Source organism: Panthera uncia, chromosome B4 (genome assembly GCF_023721935.1).
Source record: "Panthera uncia isolate 11264 chromosome B4, Puncia_PCG_1.0, whole genome shotgun sequence".
In the NCBI taxonomy this organism is placed as follows: domain Eukaryota; kingdom Metazoa; phylum Chordata; class Mammalia; order Carnivora; family Felidae; genus Panthera; species Panthera uncia.
This window is the reverse complement of record NC_064809.1, coordinates 100,376,331-100,399,942: the sequence shown is the minus strand read 5'-3', so window position 1 is coordinate 100,399,942 and position 23,612 is coordinate 100,376,331. Positions and strand designations below refer to the sequence as shown.

At 35.6% G+C, this 23,612-nt stretch overlaps 1 protein-coding gene across 8 annotated transcripts in view; it reads left to right on the top strand.

The window, feature by feature from the left end:
* PPP1R12A (protein phosphatase 1 regulatory subunit 12A) overlaps positions 1-23,612 on the top strand; it is a 159,967-nt gene that overhangs the window by 120,321 nt on the left and 16,034 nt on the right. For 7 of the 8 annotated variants that reach the window (XM_049626003.1, XM_049625997.1, XM_049625999.1 and 4 more), the window contains 5 exons: positions 4,228-4,318; positions 5,597-5,797; positions 6,029-6,197; positions 8,465-8,586; positions 19,598-19,663. In XM_049626003.1, coding sequence (XP_049481960.1) covers positions 4,228-4,318; positions 5,597-5,797; positions 6,029-6,197; positions 8,465-8,586; positions 19,598-19,663 — 649 coding nt within the window. Of the gene's footprint in view, positions 1-4,227; positions 4,319-5,596; positions 5,798-6,028; positions 6,198-8,464; positions 8,587-15,255; positions 15,330-19,597; positions 19,664-23,612 lie in introns of all 8 variants that reach the window. The other variant, XR_007456738.1, reaches the window with a different exon arrangement.

The window sequence follows — 23,612 nt, the reverse complement described above, 5'->3', positions numbered from 1 at the left end:
CTTTCTTTCTTTCTTTCTTTCTTTCTTTCTTTCTTTCTTTCTTTCTTTCTTTTTTTTTTTTAAGGCAACAGTAGAGGAGGGCCTAGATGGCTCAGTCGGTTAAGCGTCCAACTCTTGGTTTTGTCTCAGGTCATGATCTCATAGTTTCATGAGTTCGAGCCCCGCGTCGGGCTACCAGTGCAGAGCCTGCTTGGGATTCTCTCTCCCTCTCCCTCTGCCCCTCCCCTACTCACACTGTCTCTGTTTCCCTCAAAATAAATAAACGGTTGGGGGGGGAGGGGAGGCAGCAGTAGAGTTTGATATATTCTGCTACTTTTTGATCAGCTCTTTTTAATTAAACACAAAATATGTGAATTAACTTTCTTGTCTACATTTAATTCACAGAGGTCTGCTCTATACAGGAACCCTGAGAGAGGGGAGAAGGAACTGAATGCCAGATGGGGACTCTTAAAATAATAGGAAACATATTGTACATTACAAATTGATAGGCTAGATTTTTATGCTGATTTGGGGCAAATGTAAGGAAAATTTAAATGAACAGAAACAGATATTATAAGTCTTTTGACTAGTAATTTTTATCCCCTTAACCTACATATGTTAAACCAGATATGATAGGTAGATTTAACTTTTATGGCAACTTGAAACTGTTGAAAAAGTAGTGAGGCTCATTTGAAGAGAGTGTGCTGGTTGATTAGTTCTGTTTGCAGAACATGGGGATTAAAAGAACAAATGGCAATGCAGATTTCCCTGTCGTAAACTATATGTGAAAATTTTGACCATTACATAGAGGAGTCAGATTCAGTAGTCCATGTTCATGCTTACTTTCAGAGCAGCCCTTGAAATACTGAAGTGATACATGCAGCCATCTGAGCTGTTCTAAAGTTTTTCTGTTTAACCAGATTTGCTACCACATTAAGGTTTCATCTTCTTTTATTCTTTTCTTCTCCTCATCTGAGAGAAGTCCAAAAAGCAATACATTGCATAGGGACAGTGGATGCATAAATAAGTACCAAATGAATTGCTAAAAAAAAAAAATGGCCATTGGGCCATATTTTCCAAATTGATGTTTCACAGAGCACTTTTCCACATGTAACAGGTGTACCATAAAAGTATGTTCTAATTAATAATCTTAGGAAATACATAGTTATGGTTAAACAGGTTTCTTCCGTGGTTCTTCTCAGAGCCTTTAACATGTTGTGATTTTCCTGGAGATGGTTAGAATGTATAGCATTTTCCAAATATGTATAACCAACTTCCAGAATAAACAAGATCCTCACTCTATTCTGGAATTAATTTTCTTAAAGTAAACCTGTAATAACAAGTTTATTGTTACTCTTTTTCACCTTTAAAATGACTTGTCCCAGAGAAATCACTGGAGTTGTTACAAAAGTAGGGAATAATGGTTGTATCTAAATAAAAAGCTTAAAATTCACAAGAGTTCATATACAGACAGGATGAAAATTAAGAAGTAGTAGGAGAAAGAGAAGTATCAAGCTTAGTGTAGCTTGAGCATTCTGGGCCATCAAGAGGGCAGACATCCTAACCAGTTGTATTCATCTCTCTGGATCTGTGCATTGGTACAGATGAAGCCATATGTTGCAGAATCTCTAAAAGAAAGTCAAACTAAAGAAATGCTGGTAACTAAAATGCTTTATGTACCCGGGGCACCCGGGTGGCTCAGTAAGTTAAACATCTGACTCTCTATTTCTGCTCAGGTCATGATCTCATGGTTCGTGGAATCGAACCCTGCATTGAGCTCGGCACTGATAGCATGGAGCCTACTTGAGATTCTGTTTCCCTTTCTCTCTGCCTCTCCCCTGCTTGCTCTCTGTCTCTCTCTGAAAATAAAAATAAAAAGAAAGAAAGTTGTATATAGTGAATTTTTTTCTTGCCCTACACTTTTAGGAGGACAAATTAAAAGCAACAGACCAAATAATTAGAAATATAATTTTTTAAAACATTAAAATTTTAGGGGCACCTGGCTGGCTCAATGGGTTAAGTGTCTGACTTCGGCTAGGGTCATGATCTCATGGTTTGTGAGTTGAAGCCCTGCATCAGTCTTTGTGCTGATAGTGCAGAGCCTGCTTGGGATTCTGTCCCTCTCTCTTTCTGCCCTTTCCCCACTCATGCTCTCTCTCTCTCTCTCAAAATAAATAAACTTAAAAAAAAAAATGAAACTTAAGGTTATAAACTTAAATCTGTACCAGTATTTTCATAGAAACCAAATTTGGTAAAATAGAACTCTTCAATGCTTGAATCGTGAGGTGTGCCCGATTTGTGAGATATATGTAGTGCTAGTATAGTAGCAAAAAGACGATCTTTCAGGATATTCTAATGTTTATTTATTTTTGAGAGGGAGAAGGAACAAACGGGGGAGAAGCAGAGAGAGAGGGAAGCACAGAATCTGAAGCAAACTCTGGGCTCCAAACAGTCAGCACAGAGCCCAGCGTGGAGCTCAAACTCATGAACCATGAGATCATGACCTGAGCCTAAGTCAGATGCTTAATCGACTGAGCCACGTAGGCACCCCCAGGATATTCTAGAAACCTAGAGATGAAAACATATGGATGAAGAGAAAAAAAATAAGTTATGTCATTATGAAATAGTGCCCTAGGTTATTCAACCAAATAGAGAAAATAGGTGATATTTTCTCAAACCAGATGAAAAAAACAACTTAAGTCAAAGTAAAGTAGTGAGAGGATTTTCATCTTTCTCTAAGTTTGTTGGATGTCTCAGTCAAGTAAAAATACCCTCCTGAGAAGTTCTTGACTTACCTTGCTTAAAGTTGATCTGTAATTAGAGTAGAAGCAACACGGAGAACCTGTCCTCTAGTACTAACTTTAACCAATAAGTAAGAGTTAATTGATGGAATTGAGGCAACGAGGATTTTGGTTGACAAGTGACCTTGTCACCTTAGGATTAATTATTCAAGGAGGTGAATCCTAGGAATAATAAATCATGTATTCTAGTTTCAGACAGATTTCTAAAAACTTAAGAGTGTGAAGCAAAAGACAGAGAAATCAAAAGGAATGGGGCTCTCTAAAAGAAATGTGAAGAAACTGAAATGATTCTAAGGAGTTGGAGGTGTGTTGTGTTCTTTGAACCTAGAGCTTTAAAGGACACATAGAAAGAATAAAAGATAAGGCATAAAACCAAGAATAAATTCTAAAGTTTGTTATGCATATATGAATAGTTTCAGGAAGTTTAAAGAACAGAATGAGTTACAAATTGGAAAGCATAGTAAATCTAAAAAAAGAACCCTTTTAAAAAGTTGAGCTTTTTAAAGGGGAGGGACAGGTGATATAAACTAGATAAATTTAATTAACAGCATAGACAATAGAAATATTCTACTTCTGAGTATTGTATGAGAAATGTGAATTAGATGGTAATATAACTAAATAAAGTATTAACAATTGAACTTCCCAAGTAACATTGATCATTGGAGGGAAGTTATTTTCCGTGTCTTGCACGGCTCTGTCTTTTCTTATTCAACCCTTTAATTAGTTATTAATCTCTTGACATGGACATATGCTTTTGAAATTGTGCATATCCTTAGACAGCATGGGGCATAGGCTTAGATCAAATATAGTGAAGTGAAAAAAAAATATAGTGAAGTGATTGATAAGATTGATAATTGATAAGATCAGATATAGTGAAGATAAAGGTCAAGTTCTTTTTATATTAGAAAATCAGTAACCAAGAGTAGGATGCTGATTTTAAAGCAGTTTATGAATAAAAATACTTGAATTTTTAGATAACTCAAAGTGTGAACAAGAGTATGATGTCTGCCAAAAACATCATTAATAAATGTAGTGACAGGAGTGCAAGGAGTGTTGCTTGCTCACTAGTCATCCCATATGTTAAATGTTGCCTTCACTCCTAATCATTCTAACCATGAAAAGACATTGACAGTCTAGAGTTTAGCCTTCACGTATCATCTAGCATGGTATTGCAGGGAATCAGCAAAGGGACTAAGAGGACTCATCACATGGCTTTTCAAAAGAAAAAAAAAACTGTGGTTAGGAAGAACTTGAAAAATATAAGTTAATACTGATTATTTTCAATCTAAAACTTTATCAGATTGCATTGTTGAATTTTCGTGATGAATGAAACCATTTTTGGAGACTTTTTCTTAAACTAAAATGCTTACCGTGTATTGATTCATACATTCGTATGTAATTCACAGATACTGTATATCCAACTAACAATTTTTATTTATTACTGTAGATCATACCTCACTCCTGTTAGAGATGAAGAGTCTGAATCCCAAAGAAAAGCGAGATCTAGACAAGCAAGACAGTCTAGAAGATCAACACAGGTATGTTTAATGTGTATAATATATAAAGCTTCAAATTGCCTTTCTCTTTTTCACTTCTCTATGAAAATATTAATGTCATTGGAGTACCTGGCTGGCTCAGTCAGAGGAGCATGTGACTGTTGTTCTTGGAGTTGTGAGTACAAGCCCCATGTTGGGTGTAGAAATTATTTAAAGAAATTTTTTAAAAACTTAAAAAAAAAAAAAAAGAAAACACTGATGTTAGTATATAATGTGAGGAAATCTTAGATTGCTTTAGTAATTCTTTCCTAGCCTTTTGTATATTAGATTTAATCTAATTAATGTTAGTATTATATTTAATCTAATTGGCATATACCTTTGTATCTCTTTGCATATTTACTTTTTGTTTCTTAGATGGTGTCTGGCACAGAGTACTCAATGCGTGTTAATGAATTAATCAATATGATGTCTAACAATTAATAAAGAATTCTGTAAATATTTGGAGTTGTGGGGAATAGGTCTATTGTATTAGATATTTCAAACAGCTAATGTGCAAGTACCAGGAAAATGTCACTCAGTGTAGTTAGCATCTCCTTAACCTCCTTGCCATTCTAATTATATCTAATATATCATTTTGTGTCTATCCTTTCCCATAGTTGAGGCGCTCCAAAGTCCAGATTCAACTCCTTGATCCTTACTTTTATCAGTATTTCATTTCAAGCTGAACTGTTTGTTAAGATCTTAACATATTCTTCCTGCCTTTGTACCTTTACTTTTTGAAATCTCACCTGTTCTTTAAGGCTTATCCTTTAAAAATTATTTCTTTACTGAAATTTTTTTCAGTAAATACATATTTATGTGTTTATGCATATATATTATACATATATATGCATATATATGTTTACATGTTATATGTATATATTTATGTTTTTACATATATATATAAAACAGAAGTACATGTAAATTGAGTGTATAAACAATGTATATGTCAGCTTTTCCTTCTTTGTACTTCTTAGGAATATTTATATTCATATGTGATAGTACTGTCATCTCCTCCCCTTTTTTAAATTTCTTTAATATAGAGACTATTTCTTACATGTATTTTGTCTTTTCCAGTACCTATTACTGTGCTTGCTCATGATGATTCTTCATAGAATGAATGTGACTTGCCCACTAAAAATTTTGTTCGAATTTGCAAACCAATTCCAAACATGTATTTGACTTCCAATACATTCATATTAAATTTGTCTACTTATAAAATATTTCTTTGAAACAAGCTATACTGCTTCTCATTCTTAAATTTACCTTTTTAATGTACAGGGAGTAACACTGACTGATCTTCAGGAAGCTGAAAAAACAATAGGAAGAAGTCGTTCTACCCGAACCAGAGAACAAGAAAATGAAGAAAAAGAAAAAGAAGAAAAAGAAAAACAGGATAAAGAGAAGCAAGAAGAAAAGAAGGAGTCAGAAACATCTAGAGAAGATGAATATAAACAAAAGTACTCCAGAACATACGATGAGGTAATAGTGTACCACCAACACAGCTAGGTCAAATGGTATGACTAGTTTTGTGACTTTCAATATACAAGAGATTTATATACCGACAAACTATGTACAAAATACTCAAAAGGACCAGAAATCTGAATTATTTTGAGATGATTAGAATGTTATTTTTCTTTCAAAATGAACCTGTGTTTAGATGTTTTTAACTGTTAAATATTTCACGTGGGAATTAATTTTAATATTTCACAGACTTACCAGCGTTACAGACCAGTATCCACTTCAAGTTCTACCACCCCATCCTCTTCACTTTCTACCATGAGCAGTTCACTCTATGCTTCAAGTCAACTAAACAGGCCAAATAGTCTTGTAGGTATAACTTCCGCTTACTCCAGAGGATTAACAAAAGAAAATGAAAGAGGTAAGAAGACCTTTGTTTCCTTCAAATAATCCTTTGAATTTTTTTTTTCTAATTTATAGTTCTACAGAAAAGAAACAACTTTTCTAAACTGGGAGTCATTCCATTTTTTCTTTCAAAAAGAAGATGATGGTCAAAAATAAGAGTAAGAAAAATAAGAGTAGAAAATAAAAATAGGAAATTATGTAGTCTGGCATTGTTACATATATCTTTATAATTTAAGACTTCACAAAAAGCATTATGTACACCAACATAGAAAAGTCAGCATAGAAGAACTGGTGGGAGACTATTTCTAGGAGCTGTTTATTAGTGCCTGAAGTTACTTCTTGCCTATTGGATCATATCTTTAAATTTTTTATATGTGAATTGTTTTAAACTAAAATCACTTAAAACACATGTAGTGTCCTTGCTAAAACAAAATGGTTTTTATGCTTATTTCTTGAGAAATAGATTTCTTTTTCAGTGATATGTTGGCATATTGATAATCACTATTAACATTTCTTATTTTTTCATATAAACTTCGTATTTAAATTTTAATAATTCCTACTTTAATTAAGAGATTGGTACTAAATAAAATTATTTCTAATTGTAGGCGTTTTATATTTTAAAAGAAAATCCTACAGTATTAGTCATGATAATATCAGTAATCATGAAGGATAAACTTCAGAAAAATTAAGTTTTCCCCAATTTTCAGCTGACTTTTCTTTTTTTGGTCATTGAGATATTTCAGTTCTTTAAAATACTAAGCATGAGGCTCACATAATGGTTTGTAAAAACCTTGAGCCAACTTTGAAAATTAGGGATATTTGCATAAAAGTTTAGATTTTCATCTTCTATTGAAAAGTGGGAAGATTTAGCAACACTGTTTCTAATTCTCACATATCAACAATTGGCTAGAGCCAAGGAGTAAGTTACAGCCCGTCACCCCTTGGAATAGTGCCCTCCTGGTCCATTTTATCCATTTATATTATCTGGATGGCCACTATATGCATTGGAGTTTGCGATCTTTGCTCTAAACCAATTCCAAAAACAATTCTAAAAAAACTTGCTGGCACTATAATTTTGAAATTTCTTTTGCTGTGACCCTTTGCTAATGGCACAGGAAGGAGACTTTTAGAAATAATTTCTAACATTACTTTGTTCCGTATAGATGTCTACTTTTTAAAACCTATTTGAAGGCCCCTTTATAGAATATAAGTCTAAAGCTATTTTAACTATACTAAAAAGGAAACAAATTTTGAGACTATATTTAAAAAAAAATTTTTTTTTTTATTTAAAAAAATTTTTTTTAAACGTTTATTTATTTTTGAGACAGAGAGAGACAGAGCATGAACGGGGGAGGGTCACAGAGAGAGGGAGACACAGAATCTGAAACAGGATCCAGGCTCTGAGCGGTCAGCACAGAGCCCGACACGGGGCTCGAACCCACGGACCGTGAGATCATGACCTGAGCCGAAGTCGGACGCTTAACCGACCGAGCCACCCAGGCGCCCCATAAAAAAAAATTTTTTTTTAATGTTTATTTATTTTTGAGAGAGAGAGAGTGAGACACAGAATCCAAAGCAGGCTTCAGGCTCTCAGCTGTCAGCACAGAGCCTGATGTGGGGCTCAAACCCATGAACCATAAGATTATGACGTAAGCCAAAGTCAGACCCTTAACCAACTGAGTCACCCGGGCACCCCAAGACTATATTTTATGTTGACGTGTTTTAAAAGATAAATATTTTTTTCAGAAAAAAAGAGTTTTTTCTTAGATACTATCTAATAGAAATGAAATGAATACTGTATTTATTCTGCTACCGAATGAGGATTGGGAATAGTAGAAACAGAAACTGAAAAACTCGTTCTATGTCTGCTAGCTGTTCCATCATTAACAACTGTTTGTTTTCTTTGAAGTGTTAACTTTGGGTATAGTAACCCCCTATCAAACATTAATAACTTGAGCCCTGTTTTCTTCATAGGATTCAATTATTTTCTGTTCAGCAAATATTATTAAATATGTCTTTTGGCAGATGTTTTGTTTCAGGCACTAGGAAAATGGAATAATAAAAATTAGTTCTTGTCTTGATCAAGAACCTGTCTAATGGGAGATACAAATACATGTCTAAACCAAGTGTTTTATAGGAATGCTGAGGGGGCAAAAATAATTCTGACTGGAAAATTTTAGAAGCCTTTATAAAGGAGGTTGATTTTGAAATATTACTATATTTTTATTATAAAGTACTGTCAAAATACGTTGCTACCATGTGGTTCATTATAATCCTTAACAGAGGGAGAAAAGAAAGAAGAGGAAAAAGAAGGAGAAGATAAATCACAACCTAAATCAATCCGAGAACGACGACGACCAAGAGAGAAAAGGAGATCTACGGGAGTTTCATTTTGGACACAAGATGTGAGAACCTATTAAAATATAGCTACTTGATAGTATACTTAATCTTTCTAGAAGTACATACTAACAATTTCTTACATGCCTCAGATTACGTGTGCTTTTAGCTCATCACTGAATTTTGAGTCCGGTTATTAAATCAGAAAAGTTCTTCTTTATTAGGATAGTTAATGAGTACTTAGATTTTTGGTGTTACTAAAAAGCAGTTCTGTCCCAATTTTGGAATAAAAATAATAATGGCTGTTATTAAAAGTAATATATATATTAGTGTATAGTGGCTGAAGTGCTGCTTTATCTTGGAGATTTTTGAAAGAGTGATGCTTTACATATTTTTATTATTATTATTATTATTATTATTATATATTACTTTCAAAGTATACAACATAGTGATCCAACAATTATATACAAAATGCCCACTGCAGTAAGTATAGTTACCGTCTCATTATACAAAGTTAGTACAATATTATTGACTATATTCACTCACTATGTGGTACTTTTCATCACCTTGACTTATAACTGGAAGTTTGAACCTCTTAATCCCCTTCACCTATTCCACCTATCTCCCACCCTTATCCCCTTTTGCAACAGTCTGTTCTCTGTATTTATGAGTCTGTTTCTGGTTTTTTGTTTGTTAATTTTGGGGGCTTTTTGATTCTACATAAAAGTAAAACATGTGGTATTTGTTTTTCTCTGTTTGACTTATTTCTTTTAGCATAATACCCTTTAGGTCTATCCATGTTGTGAATGGAAAGATTTCTTTTTTTCTATTTATGGATGCATAATATTCCATTGTATCTATTTCCGCATCTTTTTTATTTATCTGTAGATGAACACTTAAGTTGCTTCCTTCCCTTGGCTATTGTAAATAATGCTACAATGAACATGGGGATGAATAGTCTTTAAGGATTAGTGATTGGGTTTTCTTCAGGTAAATTACCCAGTAAGGTAATTACTGGGTCACATGGTATTTCTATTTTTAATTTTTTGAGGAAGCTCCATTGTGTTTTCCACAGTGGCTACACCAATCTGCATTCCCACCAGCAGTGCACAAAGGTTCTCTTTTCTCTATGTCCTTGCTAGCACTTGTTATTTCTTTATGATGCTAATCATTCTGACTGGTGCAAGATGTTGTTATCTCATTGTGGTTTTTATTTGCATTTCCCTGATGATTAGTGATGTTGAACATCTTTTCATGTGTCTTCTGGCTCTTTATGTGTCTTCTTTGAGCTTATTTATTTTGAGAGAGAGAGAGAGAGCAGGGTAGGGGCAGAGAGACAGGGAAAGAGAGAATCCCAGGCAGGCTCTGCGCTGTCAGCACAGAGCCTGATGCGGGACTTGCAACTCACAAACCTGAGCCAAAACCAAGAGTCAGACACTTAACTGACTGAGCCACTCAGGTGCCCCTCTATGTGTCTTCTTTAGAAAAATGTTTTTTCAAGTCCTCTGCCCATTTTCTAATTGGGCTTTTTTTTTTTTTTTTTTTGGTTGAGTTATACAAGGTTTTTATATTTTTGAATATTAGCCCCTTACCAGATAATATCGTTTGCAGGTATCTGCTTGCATTCAGTAGATTGCCTTTTCATTTTGCTGATGGTTTCCTTCATTGTACAAAAGCTTTTTAATTTGATAAGCCCCAGTTGTTTATTTTTGCTTTTGTTTCCCTTGCCTGAGGGGACAGATCCAAAAAACTATTGCTAAGGCTGATAACCAAGAGTTTACTGCCTATGTTTTCTTTTAGGAGTTTCATGGTTTCTGGTCTTACATTTAGATCTTTAATCCATTTTGAGTTTATTTTTGTGAATGGTATAAGAAAGTGGTCCGGTTTCATTCTTTTGCATGTAGCTGTCCAGTTTTCCAGCACCATTTATTGACGAGACGGTCTTTTCCTTATTATATATTCTTTTGCTTTGTTGAAGATTAATTAACTTACATACACGTGGGTTTATTTCTGGCTTCTCTTTTCTGTTCTGTTGATCTGTATGTCTGTATTTGTGACAGTACCATAATATTTTGGATAGGATGGACATTTTGACAGTATTTTTCTAGTTCATGAGCATGGTATATCTTTTCATCTCTTTGTGTTATCTTTCATCAATATCTTATAGTTTCTTTACTTCTCTTTTGGCTAGTTCATTATTAATGTATAGAAATGCAACATTTTTGCATATTGATTTTGTATCCTGCAATTTACTGAATTCATTTACTCTATTTTTTTGGTGACATCTTCGGAGTTCTCTATATATGGTATGTCATCTGCAAATGGTGATGGTTTTACTTCTTCCTTGATAATTTAGATGTCTTTCATTTCCTTTTCTTGTCTGATTGCTGTGGGTGGGAATTCCAATAGTACTATATTGAATAAAAGTGTTGAGAGTAGATAGACATCCTTGTCCTGTTTCTGATCGTAGAAGAAAAGTGTTTAGCTTTTCACTGTCAAGTATGATGTTAACTATGGGTTTTTCATCTATGACCTTCATTATGTTGAGGTATGTTTCCTGTAAACCCACTGTGTTGAAAATTTTTATCATGAAAGGATGTGGAATTTTGTCAAATACTTTTTCTGTACCAAGACGATCATGATTTTTATCCTTCATTTTGTTAATATGTTGTGTCATATTGACTGATTTTTATATTGCACCTTTGCATCCCTAAGATAAGTGCCATTCAATCATGGTGAATGATCCTTTTGATGTATTTGGTTTGCTAATGTTTTGTTGAGGGATTTTGCATGTATGTTCACCAGTGATACTGTTCTATAATTTTCTTCTTCTGTAGTGTCTTTGTTTGATTTTGGTATCAGGGTAACCCTGGCCTTATAGAATGAATTCTGTAAGGACACATTCTTTCCTCTTCTGTTTTTTAGAATAGTTTGGGAAGGATAGGTATCAGCTCTTTAAATCTTTGGTAGAGTTCACCTATAAAGCCATCTGATCCTGGACTTCACTCTTTACCAGGCATTTTTTGATTACAGATTCAATTTCATTACTAGTAATCAGTCTGTTCAGATTTTCTACTTCTCCCTGATTTAGTCTTAGAAGATAATATGTTTCTAGAAATGTCCATTTCTCCTAGAATGTCTAATTTGTTGACATGTCATTGTTTGTAGTAGTCTCTTATTCTTTGTACTCCTGTAGTGTCCATTGTAACTTCTCTTTCATATTATATTTTATTTCAGTTCTCTTTTTTTGATGAGGCTGGCCGAGTTTTAAAGAACCAGCTCTTAGTTTCATTGCTCTTTTCTGTTGTTTTTTAGTCTGTATTCATTTATTTCTGCTCAGATCTTTATAATTCCCTTTTTTCTACTAACTTTGGGCTTCATTTGTTCTTTTCTTAATTCCTTTAGGTGTAAAGTTTGATTGAGACTTTTCTTGTTGCTTGAAGTAGGTCTGTATCGCTATAAACTTCCATTTTAGAATTGCTTTTGTATCCCAAAGATTTTGAACCATTATTTCCCTTTTCATTTATCTCTGGGCAATTTTTTATTTCCTCTTGGATTTCTCCATTGACCCCATTGGTTGTTTAGTAGCGTACTGTTTACCACGTGTTTGTGGTCATTAATTTTAGTTTCATACTATTTTGGTCAGAAAAGAGCTTGATAAGATTTCAATCTTAAATTTATTGAGACTTGTTTTGTGGCCTCACATGATCTGTCCTTGAGAATGTTCCATGTACATTTGAAAATACTTCCATGAATTTTGTTTTTGGATAGAGTGTTCTGTATGTGTCTGTTAAGCCCATCTTGTCTAATGTGTCATTCAAAACCACTGATTTTTCTTTCTGGATGCTCTGTCCATTGATATAAGTAGGGTACTAAAAGTTCCCTACTATTGTATGATTTTCAGTTATGTCCTTTATGTCTGTTAATACTTGCTTTATGTTTCTAGGTGCTCCTATGTTGGGTTTGTAGATATTTACAATTCTTCTATTCTCCTCTTGAATTGATCTCTATCATTATGTAATGCCCTCTTTGCCTCTTTCTACAGTCTTTGTTTTATTTTTTTTTATGTTTATTTTGTGAGAGCGAGTGCAAGTTGGGGAGGGGCAGCAAGAGAGGGAGAGAGAATACCAAGAATCCCAATCCTCACTGATAGCACGGAGCCCCCAGCAGGGCTTGATCTCATGAACCATGTGATCATGACCTGAGCTAAAATCAGGAGTTGGACATTTAACTGACTGAGCTACCCAAGTGCCCCTACAGTCTTCTTCTTTTTTTTCTTTTTTAACATTTATTTATTTTTGAGATACCAAGAGAGACAGAGCTTGAGCATGGGAGGGGTGGAGGGAGAGGGAGACACAGAATCTGAGGCAGGCTCCAGGCTCTGAGCTGTCAGCACAGAGCCTGAGGCGGGGCTCAAACTCATGAACTGCGAGATCATGACCTGAGCCAAAGTCGGACACCCAACTGACTGAGCCACCCAGGCACCCCTACCAGTCTTTGTTTTAAAGTCTCTTTTGTCTGGGGTGGCTGGGTGGCTCAGTTGGTTAAGCACCGACTTCAGCTCAGGTCATAGTCTCACGGTTCAAGAGTTCGAACCCTGCATCAGACTGTGCTGACAGCACAGAGCCGCCTGCTTTGGATCCTGTGTCTTCTCTCTCTCTCTCTCTGCCCCTCCCCTGCTTGCGCTTGCTCTCTCTGTCTCTGTCTGTCTCTCTCTCAAAAATGAAAAAAATAAACACAAAAGAAAAAAATTAAGTCTCGTTTGTCTGATCTTGGTATTGCCATCTTGGCTGCCCCCCCCCCCCATTTGCATGGAATATTTTTTTTCCATCCCTTCACTTTTAGTCTGTGTGTGCCTTGAGATCTGAAATTAGTCTTTTGTGGGCAGCACGTAGTTGAGTCTTGGTTTTTTAACCATTTAGTCATCCTTTGTCTTTCCATTAGAGCATTTAGTCCATTTATATTTAAAGTAATTATCGATAGGTATGTACTTACTGCAGTTTTGTTCATTGTTTTCTGGTTCTTTTTATAGTTCTCTGTTTCTTCTCTTACTCTCTTCCCTTGGATTTGATGCTTTCTTTCATGGTATGCTTGAATTCTTTTCTTTTCAATTTCTGTGTATCTATTTTAGGTTTATAACATTCTATGTATGTAGCAGTTTATCTTTTTAATGGTCATCGCTTAAGCTCAAACACATTTTTTTAATGTTTATTTATTTATTTTTGAGAGAGAGAGAGAGAGAGAGAGAGCACCAGCAGAGGAGGGGCAGAGAGAAGGAAATAGAGGATCCCAAGTGGACTCCTCACTGACAGAAGAGAGCCTGATGTGGGGCTCAAACTCATGATCTGAACTGAAGCCGGATGCTTAACCAAATGAGCCACCCACGCACCCCAAGTTCAAACACATTCTAAAAGTTTTTTTACTCCTTTCTCCATATTTATATATATGACATATTATTTCCTCTCTTTTTCTGTGTGTATCCTTTAACTACTGTGTGTAGATATAATTAATTTTACTACTTTTGTTTTTTTAATCTTCATATATTAGCCAGTGACATTTTTTCCTTTTATAATTTTCTTATTTCTAGTTATGGCTATCTCTTTTCCAGTTATAGAAGTCTCTTTAACATTTCTTATAAGGCTAGTTTAGTGGTGATAAAGTCCTTTAACTTGTTTGTCTGTGAAACTCTTTATCTCTCCTGCAATTATTAATAACCTTTCTAGGTAAAGTAAGCTTTTGGATGTAGGTTTTTTCCTTTCTGTACTTTGAATATATTATGCCACTCCCTTCTGGCCTGTAAAGTGTCTGCTGAAAAATAATCTGATAACATTACAGGGTTTCCCTTGTACAAAACTAGTTGATTTTAAAGATTCTCTTTATTGGGGCCCTTGGGTGGCTCAGTCAGTTAAGCGTCTGACTCTTGATTTCTCATGATTGTGCTTGGGGTTCCACACTGGATGTGGAGCCTGCTTAGGATTCTCTGTCTCCCTCTTCCTCTGCCCCTCCCCACCCCCGTCTGTCTCTCAAAAAAAAAAAAAGAAAGAAAGAAAAGATTCTCTTTACTGTTAATTTTTGATGTTTTATTTATTATATATCTTGGTGTGGACCTCCTTGAATTCCTCTTGTTTGGGGATCCGTGTGCTTCTTGGACCTGGATGTCTGCTCCTTTTCCCAGGTTAGGGAGGTTTTTAGTTATTATTTCTTTTTTTTTTTTTTAAATGTTTTTTTAATTTTTTTTAACGTTTATTTTTGAGACAGAGAGAGACAGAGCATGAACAGGGAGGGTCAGAGAGAGAGGGAGACACAGAATCCGAAACAGGCTCCAGGCTCTGAGCTGTCAGCATAGAGCCCGACACGGGGCTCGAACTCACAGACCGTGAGATCATGACCTGAGCCGAAGTCGGACGCCCAACCGACTGAGCCACCCAGGCGCCCCCAGTTATTATTTCTTAAAATAAGTTTTCTGTCTCTTTCTCTCTCTCTTCTCCTTCTGGGACTCCTATAATGTGAATGTTAGTTCACATAATGCTTGATGTTGTCCCAGAGGTCCCTTTAACCTATCCTCATTTTTTCTTTTTGTTTTTTTAGCTTGGGTGCTTTCTACTACCCTGTCTTCAAGATGGCTGATTAATTATTTTGCATTCTCTAATCTGCTGTTGATGTTAATGTATTTTTCATTTCAGTTACTGTATTCTTCAGCTCTGATTGGTTCTTTTTTATATTTTTCTTTGTTGAAGTTCACACTGAGTTCATCCATTATTCTCAAGCCCAGTGAACACCTTTATGACCATTACTTTGAACTCTGTATCAGGTATATTGTTTATTTCCATTTCATTTAGTTCTTTTTCTGAGGTTTTGTCTTATTCTTTCATTTGAAACATAACTCCTGTTTCCTCATTTTGTCTTACTCTCCGTGTTTGTTTCTCTGTAATTAGGAAGTCAGCCATGCCTTCTGGTCTTGAAAGTAGTGGCCTTGTGTAGAAAGGGTTTTGTGGTGCCCTGTAACATGACCCTTCTGACCACCCGTCAACAGAACCAGACACTCCAGTGTATCCCCTGTGTGACCTGGGTGCACCCTTCTGTTTTAACCAGGCCATGAGTGCTCCAGGGGTGTTGGTGGGTGGGCTGGCCCTCATCCTAGCTGGCTGAAGGTACAGGGCTGGCTCTCCTCCTTTGAACGTGCTCCAGCCACCACCAGGCTGCCTGCTAGGTGTGATGGGCAGTAATTGTTTTCTGGGGACATCAGTCCTGACCACGACTGTCCACCAGGTATTGCAGAGCAGGAGTCACTGTGAAGGGGTACCTGCCAATACGGGTGGAATGAATGGGGACCGTCCACAGGGAAAGCTCGGGTTGGGTGAGCATAAGGTAAGATAGAGGGTGTCAGAACTGGCCCCTTTGGCCAGCTAGGCAGAGGGGGTTGGAAATGGTGCTAGCTAGTACCTTCTTTCCCAGAGAAAGCTCCTATAAATCTCTGCCCCTCAAGCACATGCCCTAAAATTAGTCCATAAATCTTCATAATCTAGGTGCTTTTCAAACTGCTGCTTCTGTGCCGAGTCTCAGACCAAATGACAGAGTACAATGTCCCTTTGCAAGTAAAGCATCAGTTTCCATACAGCCCTCTGGCTCTTCTGCAGTTAAGCCCTGCTGATTTTCAAAGCTAGATGTTACGGAGGCTCATCTACCCTGTGCAGATCCCCAGGGTAAGGAGTGCCTAATGTGAGGCTTGACCCCCTTGTGGGACCTCTGTACCTGTATCATCCCTCTCATTTGTGGGTTGTCCGCCCTACCCTTCTTAATGTGGCTTCTCTATGATTTTAGCTTTGGAAGACCTGTTCTGCTAATTTTCAAGTTGTTTTCAGAGTGAGTTATATGTAGCTGTTGCCTCAGTGTCCATGGAAGGAAGTGAGCTCATGATCCTCCTACTTCACCATCTTCCTAGAACTCCTTAAGATGCTTTACATTTAACCCATTTTCATGAATATGATGGTACAATATATATAACAGATCTCAAGTGATGTTTGATAGAAGTAGTGTTTTGGCTTACAAAATTTTATTTTTTTCCCTTATCCCTGATTGTATATATGCCTGACATTGCTATTCATATTATACAGGAGAAAGAACTGTGGGGTAGCACAGTTAATGTGAAATTTATGCTGTTTGAATAGAACATATAACTATAGAAGGGCAAACATAATCTGTTTGAGTTGTTTTGTTTTATTTAGACTCTTGGGGTTTTTTCCATTTTTTCTTTTAATTTTTATTTTGTTTTTTTAAGTAGGCTCCACCCCCAGCGTGGAGCCCAAAACAGGGCTTGAACTCACCACCCTGAGATTAAGACCTGAGCTAAGATCAAGATCCAATGCTTAACCGAATGAGCTACCCAGGCACTTCTCTTTTAATTTTTACTACAGAAAATTCAAACCTACAAAAGTAGCAGAGAAGTATAATTACCCCACCTATTGTTTAAGCTAAATCCCTACCACCTCACCAATTCCCATATTATTGAAGAAAATCTGCAGAAGATTATTTCATCTAAAAAACTTTAGTATGTATTTTTAAGAGGAAGTATTCCTTTTTAAAAATTATTAAAATTGTATTTTTTTAGTAATAAAAATAATCACAATATATGTTGCCATACAACAAATGATCACAAAACCATGCCCACATTTTTTAAATAAATTAACAATAAGTCCTTAATATTGAATATCCAGTCAGTTTTAATGTCCATTTAACTCGTATACACAATGGTTTGTTGTTGTACTTCTGGTTTGATTGGAATACAATAGGGATTATACATGGTGATTAATTATGTCTTTAAAGCCTCTTTTAATCAATTTCTCCTTCCCATTTTTTTTCTTAAAATTATTTTTTGTTGTTTATTTATTTATTTTGAGAGAGAGAGAGAGCAAGCACAAGTGGGATAGGGACAGAGAGGGGGGGGGGGGGAGGGAGAGAGAATTCCAAGCAGACTCCAAGCTGTTAGAGCCCGACGTGGGGCTCAAACCCACAAACCACAAGATCATGACCTGACCCAATATCAAGAGTCGGACACTTAACCAGTTAAGCCACTAAGGCACACCCCTCCTTACAGTTATTTTTGAATGAACTGGGGTGTCATATCCCTAAAATGTAGTTTAACACATTAATGTGGTTTTTTATATTTCCTTTAAATTGATAACTACCATGTTACTGTTTGGCAGCTACCAGGTAGAGAACTGATCTGATTGTTTCAGAATTCTTCTGGCAAGGTATCTTTCTTCATCAGAAAGTACCTCATGTCTGGTTGATTTTAATTGATTGCCCATTAACATTTTAGTAGCAGTAAAATAAAACCTCACAGTCTTAGCACCCTAACATACTAGCTCTTATTACTTAAAATTACCTTCTTAATAAGTCATCTGTATTAGGAGATTCATAGACAAAACTGTGTTTATTATATAGTATTTCTTTTTCCCCAGTTTTATTCAGATCAGTTCTCCCTTCAGAACTTCACTTTCTGGAATCCTACCCTTAACTATCATTGTAAAGATCCTTCCTGGGATTCATATTGGCAATATTCATCTTTTTAACTTAAGCCTACATTGAATTGTATTCTAATCAGCCATCAAGTACAGGTCTTCTTTCTCCTTTGTAGCCACATTTGAACCTATATCAGATCATATACAAAAAGAACAAAGGGCTTTGTCAAAGAAAGGGTGGTGCATAGTTAGGCGGGTTTTTAATCTCTTGTATTATTAGGCTCCCTCCCCCTTTTTTTATTATCACTTTTTTGGACCTCTGAACCTCCCCACTTTGTAAATTTCTAGTTTCTGTTTTTTGCCATGAAACTGCAGTGCTTAAAAATAATGTTCATTATGTGGAATTCATATTTTTATATGAATATGTTTATATTAATAAATAATACTAGCAGCAACACCATTGATTTTACCTGGTCACTTAGTAACTTCACACATTATTTTTGCTAGGTGACAATATGATAGCCTATATACAAAGATTTCCTCTAATCCTTAGAATAATTCCATAAAGTTTTTTTCTTTAATGTATATTTATTTTTGAGAGAAAGAGAGAGCATGAGCACACGTGCAAGCAGGGGAGGGGCAGACAAAGGGAGATGGGATCCGAAGCAGGCTCTGTGCTGACAGCAAAGAGCCCAGTGTTGGGCTTGAACTCATTAACCATGAGATCATAACCTGAGCTGAAGTAAGACTCTTAACCAGCTGAGCCACCTACGCGCTCCATAATTCTGTAAAGTTTTTATCCCCTATGGGTAAGGTAAGTATGGCTCAAAAAATTTTAATAAATTTACCCTCAGTCACACTGAATATAGCTATACCAATGCAACTAGGGTGATCTTGTTTTAAAGCCTGTGGCATTTTTTTTTAAGCCTGTGGCATTTTTATAGTGAGCCTGAGCTAGATATCTGTGAATGGAAATTTCCCTTTCCTTTTTTTTCAGCCCTTTAAGGTTTGTTGAGATGTTCAAGGCCTTTCACTAGAATATTCCCATAGTCTGGGATTCTAGGCTTTTAGCCATCTGAGACCTTGATTTTCTATTTGGTGTGCTGTAAACTTCCAAGAAATTTCCAGATGGATGAACTACCTACACGTGATAGGATTTCTGCATAAATCTTGCAAGCTTATAGAATCTAACTCTTCTTACTTAATACAATGGACTTCCTATTTTTGCTGCCTCATTATAATTGAGTGTCTAAATAGTTCATTTAACTATTAAAGCACATGTAGCATCATTACAATATAAAATGGAATACCTTCTTTCTTCTGCTAAGGCTCCAGTTTCTTCATCCCCATTGTGAATGTTTCTTACATTTTGTTTTTAGGTAGATGGTCGTTTTTCACCATGTATGCTAACCTACTTAAATTGTGTTATGCGGACAAAATAGACTTCCTCTAAACAGGGTAGGAAAATTCCCACTTAAAAATCAGTTTTCCTTTTGATCTGTTGCTGGGTAGATTTTTCTCAAGGTCATTTTAAATTAGAAAAGCCCTTAAATATTTAAATATCAACTGTTTGAAATATATTTCTACTTTTCTAAAGTAAATTTACAATCTATTTTAGAGTGATGAAAATGAACAAGAGCAACAATCAGATACAGAAGAAGGATCCAACAAGAAAGAAACTCAGGTAAGAAAGCATTATTTTTTGTGTTTAGAAGCATTCATATTTTTCAAGGATTACTATTTGCTTGTGTTTGTATTTATTCCTGCAAAACTGTTACTGCATACTGTACCTGCATGCTTGGGGATAGTACTCAGCATTTCTCTGGGATCTGGGGTAGACGGACTGGAAAGGACACAAAGACTATTTTAGAGGCAATAGAAATATTCTGGATCCTGATTGTAGTTGTTTTCTGAATATATACAACTGTCAAAACTTATCAAACCATGTACTCTAAGTGGATAGTTTATTGTATGTAAATTAATATTCAAAGTTGAAAACAAAAAGTATCTAAAAGATACCCAGAAGGTGGGTACCTTACCAGACCCAGATTTTACTTTTACTCACCTAAACCAAATGACTGGTACACCATGAGGAAAAGGAAGAATGGAGGTTAACACACTAACAGTATCTTCTACAGTAGACTAGAAAAGTGCTTCCACCACTATGCTACTCTCTTTTTAAAACTTGTAGCATCAGGGTGCCTGGGTGGCTCTGTCAGTTGAGCAACCGACTTTGGCTCAGGTCATGATCTCACGGTTTGTGAGTTCAAGCCCCGCGTCGGGCTCTGTACTGACAACTCGGAGCCTGTAGCCTGCTTCTGCTTTGTGTCTCCCTCTCTCTGCCCCTCCCCCACTCATTCTCTGTCTCTCTCTGTCTCAGAAATAAACATTAAAAAAAAATTTAAAAAAACCTTGTAGCATCAGCCCTTACTTTTCTGTGTAAAAGTATTAGCAGCAAAATTCTTCTGTACATTTTCTGAAATAAATAGTGTCATCAACACCTCAATAGTGTGTTTGATGACAGAACTTCCATTAGGGTTCTAGAATCCAAGTTAACTACATTACAGAATGGTGTGTGCCCTGTACATTTTTGCTTCAAAGATAAGTAAATTGGATAAGGCCAAAAAGTTCTTAAAAATTCTCAATTGCATATGAAGCTCAAGCTGTCTACCTTCAGTATATAAATTAAAAGAAATTAAGATTAAATTTTATCATAGAAAGCTGCATTACTTTATCATAACATCTGTTACATAGAATTATGTATGATAATTATAACGTTCATTATTTCTAAAAATGGGACTTATGTTGCTTTGGTTATTGTGATTTGCTATCATTAAGTTGTTAGATAATAAAACTTTTACCTTGCAAAGGACATTAGTAATAAATCAAGAATTTTAAGTATAGGAGTGCCTAGGTGGTTCAGTCTGTTAAGCCTTCGACTTTGGCTCAGGTCACGATCTTGCAGTTCACGCGTTCGAGCCCCGTGTTGGGCTCTCTGCTGAAGGCTCAGAGCCTGGAGTCTGTTTCAGATTCTGTGTCTCCCTCCCTCTCTGCTCCTCCCCTGTTCATGCGCACGCGCGCGCTCTTTCTCTCTCTCTCTCTCAAATAACCATAAAAAAATTTTTTTTTAATAATAGATAAAAAAGAATTTAAGTATAACACTAAGGCAAGAAAAAGAAAAGATTAACAGATTTGATTATTTAAACATGTAAAATTAGAATATGACAGAAAAGATACCCTTATTAAAGTTGAGGCACATTTACTCTGTTTATAAAGTGAATAATCTTAACCCTCTTTTTAACATTTAAAAGATTAGTATTTGTACTATTAAAAGACTCACTTAAAAGGAGAGACAGGATATATGAAATTAGTAAGTTTTATAAAAGAAGAAATATAAATGGCCAGTAAATTTTAAAATGCATTCATTCTTAACAACCAAAGACGTGACAGTTAAAATAAAAAGTGAAATTAGCAGAAGTTAATAATGCTCAGATTTGGTATGATTACTGTTAAAATAGGCATTTTTATATAAGATTTTGGGACTGTAATAAATTCATTCTTTACTGAGATTAGTTTAACAGTACAAATCAGAAGCTCACTTACATGTGTATCCAAAAAAGGTTAACAGTAGTTATCTAAGAGGGTTGGAGGCACAGGGAGTTACAGTGAAACTTTTTTACGCTATGGTACTTTTTTTTTTTTTTTAATTTTTTTTTTTTTAATGTTTATTTATTTTTGAAGGAGAGAGAGACAGAGTGTGAGTGGGGGAGGGGCAGAGAGAGAGGGAGACACAGAATCTGAAGCAGGCTCCAGGCTCTGAGCTGTGAGCACAGAGCCCGACACGGGGCTCGAACTCACAAACTGCGAGATCATGACCTGAGCCGAAGTCGGACACTTAACCAACTGAGCCACCCAGGCGCCCCTACGCTATGGTACTTTTATATGACCTCCTGGCACTGTAATTAGGGTATTTTTACTTTGAAAAAATAATTTTATAACACAGGGAGCAAGGATGTTACTATATGAAATAAGGACATCTACCATTTGAAATAAGCTAGTCATAAAATAGACCTACTATGATTCCACTTACATGGGGTATCTAAACTATTCAAACTCTGACAAAGTAGAGTTCTGGTTTCCAGGAGTTGGGGGTAGAAGAATATGGGGAGTTGTTCAATGGGTGTAAAGTTTGTTTTGCAAGATAAAAAAGTTCTAGAGATGTGTTGGACAACAATGCGAATATAGTTAACACTATTAAGCCTTACTCCTAAAAGTAGTTTAGATGGTGAATTTTGTGTTATGGGGTTTTTATCCCAATTTTAAGAATGTAAATAATCACCGTGATCAAACGATTTTTAAAGACAAAGAAATGAAATTTGAGTGATTTCTGTGACTGCTTGGAGTTTTTGTTTTTTCTTAAATTTAAATCAGTGAACCAGAGTGCAAATTGGTGAGGTGAGAGGTGATGTTTTCATTTGATATGTACACATGGATATTTTTTTGAATTTGAATAGGATCTCTTGGGCTTTTTTGGTTCTGTTCTTTTTTTTTTTTTTTTTTTTTTTTTGAGATATAATTGACATATAATACTGTATTTGTTTCAGGTGTTCAACATAGTGATTCATTATTTGTATATATTACAAAATGATCACAATAAGTCTAATTAACATCCATTCCTACACATAGTTTATACATTCTTTTTCTTGTGATGAGAACTTACAAAGTCTATTCTCTTAGCAGTGTATGAATTTGAATCTCTCAAAAATTAAAATTTCACTTCAGAATTGTTAATTGTTATAAAACTAATGAACAAATCAATGAGGTAAAGGATTGTGTGAAAAAAATAGGAAGCAAGTGCAAAATTAAAATTGGGTGGGTTCTTTTTTTTAATTTTTTTTAAATGTTTGTTTATTTTTGAGAGAGAGAAAGAGAGACAGAGCATGAGCAAGGGAGGAACAGAGAGAGAGGGAGACACAGAATCCAAAGCAGGCTCCAGGCTCTGAGCTGTCAGCACAGAGCCCGACATGGGCCTCAAACTCACAGACCATGAGATCATGACCTGAGCTGAAGTTGAGCGTTTAACCGACTGAGCCACCCAGGCGCTCCCTACAATTGGTTTTCAATTTCAATAGACTAGTAAGGCATTTTTAGTCCAAGTTAGACTTTAAATAATCCCAAAAGAACTCAATAATTTTACAGTGCATTCAGAGATAAATATAATGGAAAAATACAATTATCTAAATTCTGAAATTTTACAAACCATTCTTTTTTTTCTTTTTTTTAGCAAACCATTTCTTAATAGTTACCTTACAGAAAATTATAGATTCAGCTAGTGCTTCAGTAGAAAGGGAAAAAAGCTAAGGATGACCACCAAAAAAGCTTTGTCCCCTACTAAGACCCTATTAATCATTTCACTATTTAGATAAGAAAAGTTATGAAACATTGACATAGCATACCACTTACTTGAGAAAATTAAATCCTAATTTCCTATCCCCTAATTGCTAAACTTGGAGGAATTTATAGCTAGATTTCTAGAAAGTAAGTTTTAGGGGCGCCTGGGTGGCTCAGTCGGTTAAGCGTCCGACTTTGGCTCAGGTCATGATCTCACAGTCCGCGAGTTCGAGTCCCGCGTC